General features: G+C 44.1%; 1 protein-coding gene across 3 annotated transcripts in view; it reads right to left on the reverse strand.

Moving 5' to 3' along the window:
- syt1a (synaptotagmin Ia) overlaps positions 1-13,299 on the reverse strand; it is a 776,810-nt gene that overhangs the window by 16,347 nt on the left and 747,164 nt on the right. For all 3 annotated transcript variants that reach the window (XM_073058793.1, XM_073058795.1, XM_073058794.1), the window contains one exon: positions 6,529-6,646. In XM_073058793.1, the coding sequence (XP_072914894.1) occupies positions 6,529-6,646 (118 nt within the window). The remainder of the gene's footprint in view (positions 1-6,528; positions 6,647-13,299) is intronic.

Consider the following 13,299-nt stretch of genomic DNA (forward strand, 5'->3'; position numbering starts at 1 on the left):
CCGCGACTAGGAAGGGGAGGAGGGAAGAGAAGAGGGCGGTAGTGATAGGGGATTCTATAGTCAGGGGGGCAGATAGGAGATTTTGTGGGGAAGATCGGGAGTCTCGGATGGTATGTTGCTTCCCTGGTGCCGGGGTCTGAGACATCTCAGATCGGGTGCAGGTTATTCTCGAGAGGGAGGGCAAGAATCCAGATGTTGTGGTCCATGTAGGGACCAATGACGTGGGTAGGATGAGTGAGGGGGTCCTGCGTAGGGAGTTCAGGGAGTTAGGTGCGAAGCTGAAGAGCAGGACCTCCAGGGTAACAATCTCAGGATTGCTACCTGTGCCACGTGCGAGTGAGGCAAGGAATAGAAGGATTATAAAGATTAATACGTGGCTGAGAGGATGGTGCAGGAGGGAGGGCTTCTGGTTTGTAGATAATTGGGCTTTGTTCCAGGGAAGGTGGGATCTGTTCCGAAGGGACGGTTTACACCTGAACTGGAGCGGTACTAACATTCTTCTTGGGGGGGTTTAAACTAAATTTGCAGGGGGCGGGGATCCAGAATGTGACAGAGGATAGCGAGAGGAAGAATAAAGGACAGGTGGGGACTACACGGTTCCGGAATATTAAGTGTGTAGTAGAGGAAGGTGGGGCGGAACAAGTGATAAGGACTCATGTACAGAGGGATGGTCTGACAGAACATGGAGTTAAATGTGCAGAAAGAATAAGTAAATGTAGGTAGGACAACAAAATTCTAGGGGCGTATAGCCCGATGGGAGTTCGGGGAGCTGGGTTAAGCACAATAGGCAGCGATTCAAACAGAGAGGAGAAATGGGTTAAAAATTCTATATCTGAATGCACGAAGTGTCAGAAATAAGGCGGATGAGCTTGAAGCCCAGGTGCGAATAGGAACCGGGTATTGATAGTAATTGATCAGCCATGATCTCAAAATGGCGGTGCAGGCTCGAAGGGCCGAATGGTCTACTTCTGCACCTATTGTCTATTGTCTATTGTCTATTGTCATTTTGGGCCTACTTCGCTTTCCCTGTACGGTCCACCTTAGTGGTGCTTTCGCTGGTTGATCATTTGGCATTCTCATTACATATTGCAAGATGTCAGCAAGTCTTGGTTTCTGATTTTCTCAGGCCAGAAGATCTTCTTGATACGTCATAGACGTTTTGTCTGGAACGTGTCAAGTTTCTTGCAGATGCCTTTTGTCATCTTCCAACATTCACTTCCATAAAGTACAACGCTTAGGACATTGCTTTTAAAAATTCTGATTTTGGTGTTAAGTTTGAGTTGTGTGGATGTCCAAATGGCAGCAGTACAGTGGAATACATAATAAAAAAAAATAGAAATTTCAATAGCAGTAGTGTGCATGGATTCATCCTCCATTCAGAAATCCGATGGTGGAGGGGAAGAAGCGATTCCTAAAACATTGAGTATGTCCCTCCAGGCTCCTGTAACTCCTCGTTGATGGTAGCAATGAGAAGGGGGCACGTCCTGGGTGATGGGGTCCTTAATGACGGATGTTGCCTTTTTAAGGCATTGCCTCCCGATGCCAGGGAGTCCAGTGCCCATGATGGAGCTGGCTGAGATTGTAACCTCCTGCAGCTTTTTCCGATCCTGCGATCCACACTAGACAGTGATGCAACGGGCTAGAACGCGCTCCACAGTACATCTGTGGAAAGGACTGCTTATTCCCCTGACCTTAGATGCTGCCTGGCCTGCTGAGTTCCTACAACATTTTGCACGTCTGTTGCTCTGAATTTCCTGCATCTGCAGAATCTCTTGTGTTCATGATATAGAGTACTCTGTTGCAACAGCTCTTTATTACTGTGAAGTTGTCTATTCCGCAGCACAGAATGAAAGCAGAAAGGAGCTTGAAATAGTTTTTCAATTTTGAGACCTAATTTTCTTTCATACTTCTATCCCATCTAAGCGCTTTGCAGACTGCTCCAGCACTAGAACGGTAGTCACTTTGTCAAATTGTTCCTTTCCAATTCATCGGCTTCTCTTCACCTTCTAGCACCAAACTTTATTAGTTTGTACTCTTACTTAGCCGCGGGATTGCTTGCAAAGACAAATGGTCCTGTTCTCCACATGAACGGGCAACAAATATCAATTTGAAGAAACCTCTGGTGAGATTGGTAATAATTGAGATGCCCTCTCCAGGAAAGTAAGTACCAGAGTCTCATTTTCACTTGATTGCCCCAAGATGTTGGAACTCACTTGATGCACTCCTTCAATTGGTTTTATATCCTGATAAATCTCATCTGATTTTAAACAGAATCTCAAGAGCTTGCAGACAGAAATCACTGCCTGTCTTGACCCTTCTCCTCCGGGTCTCTCCCTTCAGCCGCTCTCACTGTTTCAATTTCAGATTTGGATCTGGATTCTGATTCAGATTTATTTAATGATAAATACGGTAAAACATACAGTGAAATGCATCACTTGCGTTAACAACCAAAGAAACCTCAAGTTATGCTGGGGGAAGACTGCAAGTGTCACTACACGTTTCGGCGCCAACATAGCAAGCCCACAATGCTCGGCAGAACAACATAGAACACAACAAGCCCCTTTCCTCCCTCCCATACACATGGACATTCCTCCAACTGCAGGCCTTCAGTCGCTCCCAGCCTCAAATTCCAGTCATCCGATCAAACTACAGGCTTCAATTTTTGGTAACAATCCCCAGACTAGCCGATAACAGAACTCCAAACTCCGGGCTCATCCTCTCTTCAGCCCTCATGACTACCGCTTGCCCCGGCATCCAATCCCAGGATCCACCAATCTGGGGCAGCCTCCCACCCACCCATTCACACAGACAGTCTAACAGCAAACCTCTTGCAGACAGCAACGGGAATTGAACTTGAGGTACAGAGATGTCTTTGATGTGTAGCGGGATCTTTAATGTACAGAGCTGGAGGTTCCAAACCCACAGTGTCTGCACATGTTGATAGGGTAGTAGGCAAGTTAAAGGCACAGGGCATGCTTTCCTTTATCAGTCGAAGAACTAAGTTCAAGAGTCAGCAAGTTGTGTCGCTGCTTCGCGAAACCCTGGTTAGGCTGCGTATGAAGCAATGGTTGCCCCATTACAGGAAGGATGTTGAGGCTCTGGAGAAAGTGGAGAAGAGGTTTACCAGGATTTTGCTTGGATTAGAGGGCATGTGGTTGGACAAACCTGGGTTGTTTTCACTGGGGACCTAATAGAAGTTTATAAGATTATGAGAGGCGTAGACAGTCAGTATCCTTACCCCAGGTCAGAATGCCTAATACCAGTGGGTGTGCAACTAAAGTAAGGGGGAGTCAGTTGAAAGATGATGTGTAGGGCAAATTTTACCCAGAGAGTGGGGGTGTCTGGAATGCATTACAAAGGGAGGTGGTGGAGCAAATATGATAGAGGTATGATAAAAATATGCCCCCTCGTATTAACCATTTTCACCCTGGGAGAAATACTCTGGCTGTCCACTCTATCCATACCTCTCATCATTTTGTATACCTCTATCAAGTCACGCCTTATCCTCCTTTGCTCCAAAGAGAAAAGCCCTAGCTTCAATCTACCTTCATAAGGCGTTCTCTAATCCAGGCAGTATCTTGGTAAATCGGCCCTGGTAAATTTCCTCTCTAAAGCTTCTACATCCTTCCCATAATGAAGTGACCGGAACCAAACATAATACTCTAAGTGTGATCTAACCAGAGTTTTATACCGTGCAGCAGTCGGATTAGCTCACGTTGTGAGATGGAGATGTTTGTCCGGGACTGTAGATCGCTTCTTTACAGGCCCCCCGGCTTGCAGCCCATTAACAAGAGTATTTGTGTATGCTAATCTTATTACTGGGTCATGTTAATCAGGACCATTCCCTTGTCAAAATGTCAGGAACTGTGTTTAGACCATCCACATTGTTGCCGCAAGTAACATTCTGATTTGCAATGGAATAATATTTTCCAGTTGCCTTCCTGAGCAGGTTAAAGAGGTCATTTATTTGTGATGACAAGTCCCGTTATGAATGCTTACGGCTCCAAAGAATCATTTGATTAATTGATGCCCGGTTAAGGTCATACTCTTAAATCAGGATTAACACCAGGGGGTAAAAATAAATGCAATTAGTCATTGGAAGATCCAATGTATCATTCAAAAGATAATCTAACATATTTCTGCCAGCTCTCATAATGTATTGCTGCAACCCATGGTACAAATTGGACACGAGCTGGCATTTGCCATGGGGATAGTCAGCAGGTGATGAAAGTTTGCAGGTTTTATTCAGAAGAAGAGGTGGAGAAGTTTCGAGAGGAAGTTTCAGGCTTTGGAGCAGTAGTAGATGGGCAGAACTCAGGAAAGATCAAGGAAACAGAACTGGAGGAGCGCAGGGATGGTGGAGTGGAAAAATGTAATGAGGCGAGGATGGGGAAGACCGTTACTGAGAAACAAGGTGACCATTTCCTTGTCACCCCTCTTCAGTGATGTACCTTATTGTTCACTTCTTGCCACTTTCTCTAACTGTAACACTTCAATCTGCACTCTGTTATGGTTTTTGCCTAGTACAACCTCAATGCACTGTTGTAATGAATTGATCTGTAAGAACGGTATGCAAGACAAGTTTTTCGCTCTATTTCAGTGCACGTGACAATAAAAAAACAATTTATCAATGATGGAGTTTGTTTCTTTCCAATTACATTTGAAGATCTCACCTTTAAAGAGAAAACTTGCAAATTCTTTCTATAAAATACCAAAGCTCACTTCTGGAAAGAGCTTCAGGACTATTAAAACAAAAACTTCACCCCATCTTAATCTGTTAAAATTAATATGATCAACTATTCTAGTTAGTCCCTCCGACTTCCCTTTATCAATTACCTGGTTCTGGAATTGCACTGTGAACACTTTCAACCATTTTTTATAATGGTGTTTACATTGTAAATACATGCTGGTATTTATTATGCATATTTTTCCAAATTCATCCTTTAACCTCTAACGTTATTAACTTTTTAGATACAGGCAGTCCCTGGGTTATGTACGAGTTCCGTTCCTGAGTCCGCCTTAAAGTTGGATTTGTACGCAAGTCGGAACAGGTACATCCGGTATTATTTAGCATCAGTTAGTATATAGTATATATCTTACCTTTCCATGCATATAAAACACTTAAGAAACATAAGTATTCCAATAATTAAACCACTGCGTTGCTTGGTAATAATTGTAGCTTTCATCGGGGCAGGGCCTTTCACATGCTCCATTATTCTCACTTTATCCGTTATCCTTTAAAATTGTTCAGATCGTTGACCGACTGTAGCCTAATGCTTTTCCAAAGAACGATGGCATTTTACCTCTTTCCAAACACTTTATTATTTCCACTTTATTTTCAATTGCAATCGCTTCCCGTCAATGGAACAGAAACACTGCGGGCTGCGGGTCCCGAGCTCCACCAGCTCCCGAGGTCCGCTGGGTCCTAAGGACCACCGCACTGAAATCCCTGGGTCCTAAAGTCACCACACTGAGACAGGCTAAATGGGACAAGTGGGGGCTGTGTTGGGTTTGGGTATTTGATCCTCCACAATATTCCGTGTGGGAATTTAAACTGGAAGTGTGAGTGTTTTTTTTACGAGGTCGAGTTGCGAGCTTGACATCAATCTGGCACGGATGGTACGGGAGTCACTGGATTGACATCAACCCGGCATGGGAGCGGTCTGTCACTAAATCGAACTCAAGAACCTCTGCTCTCAAGTCTGGCACTGATCTCACTGCGCCACCAGACGACCGGAACGGGGGGAGGGTGGGATCAGGGTGAACCTTACTAAGAAAAATTTAAGCCAAATACAAAGTTAAACAGTCAACACAGTGTCAACGGCAACAACTTAAAATGGCGGATGGCGTTGTGATCCAACTTAAAATGGCGGACGGCATTCTCCTTCCTTGGTTCGTAAGTACGAGTCGTCCGTATGGCGGACGTTCGTTACTCGGGGGCTACCTGTATATAATTCTTTACACTTTATAATTGTTAATGATGTTTTTGTTACATGTCACACCAACACACCACAGCATATTCCTAATACGTACATGTAAATGTACATGGCGAATAAAGTTAATCCTTGATCCTTAATATGATTCCAGTACTGAAATGTGACACCAAAGTTCTCCATGCTCATTGTAACTTTTCCACTTTCCAACAACCTCCCATTGTGGTCGGACTTTTCTCATAGTAACAACTTGGACGGCGCTGTAACAAAGCAGTTAGTGTAATGCTACTAAACCACCAGCGGCCCGAGTTCAATTCCCACCACTGCCTGTAAGGAGTTTGTATGCTTTCCTCCGTGGCCATGTGGGTTTCCTCTGGGTGCTCTGGTTTCCTCCCATTTTCCAAAGAATTAAGAGTTGTAGGTTAATTGGTCACATGGGTTCAATTGGATTGTGTGGATTCATTGGAAGGATCTGTTACTGTGTTGTATCTCTAAATAAATTTTAAAAACTCCATTAAAGTCCCTTTCCCCTTTGAGCCGGGGCACTCACATTAAAGTTATGGTACTATACCTGTTCAGATTTGACTTTGCTTACCTGATAAGCCTCCCACGTCCATCTTCTTAAGGTTCTTTGCCTCCAAGATGACAACCGTCAGTTTCCCAGCAGTCGGGACGTAGCGGAGAGAAAAACAAATGTCGCCCAGCTTCTCTTGCTGTGAAAACAAACATCAAGGGATTTAAGATGCAATTAGTCAATGCCTGAGCTACTGGGCTTCTCACCAGAAATAAGTTTCAATTCAAGATTGTTTACTGTCATTTCCAGTGCACAAGTGTAAAGGAGAACAAAATAATTGTTCCTCTGGATCCAATGCAGCACAAAAAACACAATAAGATAAAGAACACATAAATAAAAACACCCACAATAAATAGAAATACATGTAACGGCTATATACACGAGGATTGATTGTATGTCTATAAAATTGACACTAGGCACAGGAGTGTCCATACGTACGGTGACTCAGACAGGAAATGATAAAGTAGTGGTGGTTGTGGGGGTGTGGAGGGGTCGGTCAGTGGGTGGAGGTGTTGATCAGCCTCTCTGCTTGGGGAAAGTAACTGTTTTTGAGTCTGTTGGCCCCGGATGCTACATAGCCTCCTCCCTGATGGGAGTGGGACAAACCGTTAACGAGAAGGAGTGTGGGATCTTTAATAATGCTGCTGGCCTTTCTGTTTATAATAAACGCAGCAGATCCCATTCATCCACAACCACACTCGCTCCTGTCCTGAAATTGCTTCTGCTTCAAAATTCTCGCACTTGTAGAGCACAGAAACAGGCTCTTTGGCACACAATGTGCCTGCTGGCAGTCAAGTAGACCATAAGATTGTGAGACAATAGGTTGGTGATGTAGCTACTGTAGAAGCTTGTTATAGGTTACAACAGGACATTGGCAGGATGCAGAGATGGGCTGAGATGTGGCAGATAGAGTCCAACCCAGAAAAGTGTGGTGATTCACTCTGGGAGGTGGAACTTGAAGGCAGAATACAGGGATTCTTCGCAGTGTGGAGGAACTGGGAGATCTTGGGGTCCGCGTCCATAGATCCCTCAAAGCTGCCTTCCAAATTAATAGGGTTGATAAGAAGGTGTATGGAGTATGGGCTTTCACTGGTCGGTGGGGTTTCAACAACACCACCAGCTGACTGCCAGCACGTACATTGAGTTGAAAAGTCGCAAGGTAATGTTGCAGTTCTATAAAACCTTGGTTAGACCACACTTGGGATGTTGTGTTCAGTTCTGGTTGCCTCATTATAGGAAAGATGTGGAAGCTTTAGAGAGGGTGCAGAGGAGTTTTACCAGGATGCCATGTGGATTAAAGAGCTTGTCATATGAGCGTAGATTGACTGAGCTATGGCTTTTCATTTTGGAGCAAAAGAGGATGAGAGATGGTGCTTGAACTGTTGTATGCGTTACTCTGGACCTCCAGCAGCTACAGAATCGCTTGAGTTTAGAGGTGTACAAGATGATAAGAGGCATAGATCGAGTGGATAGTCAGAGTCTTTTCCCCAGGGTAGAATTGGTTACTACAAGGGGCATAACATTAAGGGTGTTTGGAGGAAAGGAAAGGAAAGGGGATGTCAACAGAAGTTTTTTTACCATAAGGTCCATTAGGCATAGGAGCCGAATCAAGTCTGCTCCGCCATTCAATCATGGCTGATCTTTTTTTCCTCCTCCTCAATCCCAGTTCCTGGACTTCTCCCTGTAACCTTTGATGCCAATCAAGAATCTATCAATCTCTGCCTTAAATACACCCAACGATCTGGCCTCCACAGCTGCATGTGGCAACAAATTCCACAAATTCACCAGGCTTTGGCTAAAGAAATTTCTCGGCATCTCTGTTTTGAAAGGGCACTCCTCTATCTTGTGGCTGTGCCCTCTTGTCCTAGACTCTCCCACCATGGGAAATATCCTTTCAACATCTACTCTGTCTAGACCTTTCAACATTTGAAAGGTTTCAATGAGATCCCCTCTCATCCTTCTGAATTCCAGCAAATACAAACCCAAACGTTCCACGTATGATAACCCTTTCATTCCTGGAATCATCCTTGTGAACCTCCTCTAGACTGTCTCCAATGTCAGCACATCTTCTCTAAGATGATGGGCCCAAAACTGTTCACAATACTCAAGGTGAGGCCTCACCACTGCCTTATAAAGCCTCAGCATCACATCCTTGCTCTTGTATTCGAGACTTCTTGAAATGAATGCTAACATGGCATTTGCCTTCCTCACCACTGACTCAACCTGCAAGTTAACCTTCAGGATGTTCTGCACAAGGACTCCCAAGTCCCTTTGCATCTCAGATTTTTGGATTTTCTCCCCGTTTAGAAAATAGTCCGCACATTTATTTCTACTACCAAAGTGCATGACCATGGATTTTCCAACGTTGTATTTCATTTGTCACTTTCTTGCCTATTTTCCTAATCTGTCTAAGTACTTCTGCATCCTACCTGCTTCCTCAACACTACCTGCCCCTCCACCAAGCTTTGTATCATCTGCAAACTTGGCAACAAGGCCATCTATTCCATCATCTAAATCATTTATATACGGCATAAAAGGAAGTGGCACCAACACCAACCATTGTGGAACACCACTAATCACTGGCAGCCAATCAGAAAAGGATCCTTTTATTTACAGAGTATGGTGTGTGTGTGGAATGCCCTGCCTGGGATGGTGGTAGAGGCAGATACATTCGGGGCATTTAAGGGACTTACAGATAGAAAATTGGAGGGCTATGTGTGAAGAAGTGGTTAGATTAACCTTAGAGTAGGTTAAAAAGTTGGCATAATGTCATTGGGTGAAGGGCTCTAATGTTCTATGTTTAATGCCAACTTGATTCCCCATCACTCACTCTCCCTCTCAACTGTTATCCCCCTCTAGCCTTGCTCACCCCCTTTCCCCATCCCTCACACTGCCCCTCTACCCTCTCAGATTCTCCCTTTGCCTTCTCTCCTGTTATCTCCTGAATCTTTGTTCTCTGCTTAGCTCCCTTTAGCCATGACTGCTTCATACTTCTGCTTGGCTTGTGCACACAGGTTCTGAGATAAAGCAAAATTAATTTTGGTTGTGGTTGCACACTGATAACTCTGCCCATGACAACAACAATGTCTACTCTGTCAGAGGACTTCCAAGTGGTCAAAAAAAAAAAGCCATTACAGAAACCGTGAAATTAAATTCAATACAAGGGGTTATTAATAACAGGACAAAAAGAAGAAAAATCCAGTGGATTTGCCTTTATATTCCTGTCAATTTTACCCTGAGAGCACAGACCAGACATGGAAGAAAGGAATAAAACAGGGCCGGGCTAAGTTTATTAAGTTATTTGTGGAATCTTGTACACAGCCTCTCGATGTGAATTAATGACAAATTCTCGACAAGCAGCACAGAGCAGTTACTTCTGTGTACAAGTAGTCCTGAGGCTAAACGTGGAGAAAATGTGAGTTCAAATCCCACCCCAATAGCAGGAGAAATTACATTCAGTTAATTAAGTAAATATGAAATTAAAATCATGATAATTCTAATGTTTTCACAAATGCTTAAGGCATAATAAGACATGGGATATGTACATCAAAAGAGGTAGTAGTTCACTTGCAAGTTAGAACACTTAAAATGGTTGGGTTTTTGAGCTCCTGCAGCAGACTAAGTATTCACTGTATTGTACAGCACAAGAACAGGCTTTTCTATGCTGATTATGCCTATGCTGATCATTGTTTTTTAAAATATAACTCCTTGTTGATAACTATTGCTACTGTTTTGTTCAATGTTACATCCTGACAAACACGCCACAGCAAATTCCATAAGACCATAAAAGCATAACCATAAAACCATAAGACCATGAGACATAGGAGTAGAATTAGGCCATTCAGCCCATCATGTCTGCTCTGCCATTCTATCATGGGTGGTTTATTATCCCTTTCAAAACCACTCTTCTGCCTTCACCTCATAGCCTTTGATGTCCTGACTAATCAAGAACCCATCGACATCCAACTTAAATATACTCAATATATTGACCTCCACAGCTATCTGTGGCAATGAATTCCACAGATTCACCGCCCTTTGGCTAAAGAAATTCCTCCTCACCTCTGTTCTTATATCCTGAAGCTGTGTCTTCCGGTCCTAGACCCCCCCTCTATAGGAGACATCTCCACACCCTCTCTATCTAGGCCTTTCAATATTTAATAGGTTTCAATGAGCTCCCGCAACCCCCCCCCCCCCCCACCCCCCAACCATTCTTCTAGACTCCAGTGAGTACAGACCCAGAGCCATCAAATACTCCTCAGGGATTAATCCTTTCATTCCTGGATCATTTCTGCAAACCTCACCTGGATCTTCTCCAATGGCAGCACATCTTTTCCTTCATAAGAGCCCAAATCTGTTCACAATACTCTAAGTGTAGTTTGACCAATGCCTTATAAAGCTTCAGTGTTTCTGTATTCCTATTAATGTAAATGTGCATGGTGAATAAATTTGATCCTTAATCTTTGTTCTTATCTGTACTGGTCCACTTTACCTATGTTCGGTTCATAACCTTCTAGATGATTCAAGTAGTTGGCTTAAATATTCTGAGTGTCTCTGCTTTCACCAGCTTTTTAGTACGTTTGGTAGCATAACAGTTAGTGTTGTGCTTTACAGGGCCAGCAGACCGGGTTCAATCCCACCACTGCCTGTAAGGAGTTTGTACGTTCTCCCCGTGACTGACTGCTTTTTCTTCTGGGTGCACCAGTTTCCTCCCTCTTTCCAAAGGCAATGTGTTAGTAACGGTTAGTAAGTTGTGCTATATTTCCACCTGATGCACTGGCATCTTCAGACTGTGCTGGTTGTTGATGTAAATGGCACATTCCACTGCATATTTTGATGATTTGATGTACATGTGACAAATAAAGTTAATTTTATCTTTAGCCATAATGTCCCACACTCCAACCACACTTCGACAGAGACGTAGCATAAAGATTTTTACTAATCAAGTAATAAAATCAATTCAGTTCAATTCAATTCACTCTCTGTGTGCCAACCTTCTCTGCTCCCCTCAAAGCCTTATACCTCTCACCTTAAAACCCTTGTTATGCCCTCTTGTTAGGACAACCCCCAACCAAAGAAAAACAGCTCTCTCTATCCTAACCTCCCCGATCTATACTCATAATCACCTTGTTTGTGAAATGCCTCTTAAAGGAAAAAAGATTACTTTCTTTATTCTTTATCTTTTAAATGTTGTTGAAATACCCACTTCAATCACTTCCGTATATGGACCATGAAAATGTTGCCGCTCAAGGTTCCTAATAAATCTCTCCCCTAACCCCAGCCATTAGGTAAACAGACCCTTCAGCCCATCTCATCCATGGCACCCACTCAAACAAAGTACCCACCCAGCCTAGTCCTACTTGTCTGCATTTGGCCGGTATCCTTCAGGACCATTGCCATCCATGCACCTACCTTTCTCTTGAGCAAATCTCCCTTTAGGGTTACAATGGCACCCCTGACAGTGCAGCACTCCCTCTGTCCTGTACTGAAATAGAACATAGAACAGTACAGCACAGTACAGGCCCTTCAGCCCAAGATGTTGAAGCTCTAAGATCAATTTAACTCTTCCCTCCCATATAGCCCTCCATTTTTCTTTCATCCATGTGCCTATCTAAGAGTCTCTTAAATGTCTCTAATGTATCTGCCTCTGTCATCAATCCTAGGAGCAGGTTTCAGACACCTACCACTCTCGGAAATTACGTTTGACATCTCCCCTATACTTAACCTCCAGTCACCTCAGAATTATGCTCTCTCATACTAGCTATTTCCGTCTTGGGAAAAAGGCGCTGGCTGTCCACTCAATCTGTGTCTCTTATCATCTTCTCCACCTCTATCACCCTCCTTCTCTTCAAAGAGAAAAGCCCTATCTCACTCAAGCTTTCCTCAAAAGACTTATTCTGTAATCCAAGCAGCATCCTGGTAAATCTCCTCTGCACCCTCTCTAATCCAAGCAGCATCCTGGTAAATCTCCTCTGCACCCTCTCTAATCCAAGCAGCATCCTGGTAAATCTCCTCTGCACCCTCTCTAATCCAAGCAGCATCCTGATAAATCTCCTCTGCACCCTCTCTAATCCAAGCAGCATCCTGGTTAATCTCCTCTGCACCCTCTCTAATCCAAGCAGCATCCTGGTAAATCTCCTCTGTGCCCTCTCTAATCCAAGCAGCATCCTGGTTAATCTCCTCTGCACCCTCTCTAATCCAAGCAGCATCCTGGTAAATCTCCTCTGCACCCTCTCTAATCCAGGCAGCATCCTGGTAAATCTCCTCAGTACCCTCTCTAATCCAAGCAGCATCCTGGTAAATCTCCTCTGCACCCTCTCTAATCCAAGCAGCATCCTGGTAAATCTCCTCTGCACCCTCTCTAATCCAGGCAGCATCCTGGTAAATCTCCTCTGCACCCTCTCTATTCCAGGCAGCATCCTGGTAAATCTCCTCTGCACCCTCTCTAATCCAGGCAGCATCCTGGTAAATCTCCTCTGCACCCTCTCTAATCCAGGCAGCATCCTGGTAAATCTCCTCTGCACCCTCTCTATTCCAGGCAGCATCCTGGTAAATCTCCTCTGCACCCTCTCTAATCCAAGCAGCATCCTGGTAAATCTCCTCTGCACCCTCTCTAATCCAGGCAGCATCCTGGTAAATCTCCTCTGTACCCTCTCTAATCCAAGCAGCATCCTGGTAAATCTCCTCTGCACCCTCTCTAATCCAAGCAGCATCCTGGTAAATCTCCTCTGCACCCTCTCTAATCCAGGCAGCATCCTGGTAAATCTCCTCTGCACCCTCTCTATTCCAGGCAGC

Source organism: Hemitrygon akajei, chromosome 10, assembly GCF_048418815.1.
Source record: "Hemitrygon akajei chromosome 10, sHemAka1.3, whole genome shotgun sequence".
NCBI classification, from domain to species: Eukaryota; Metazoa; Chordata; class Chondrichthyes; order Myliobatiformes; family Dasyatidae; genus Hemitrygon; species Hemitrygon akajei.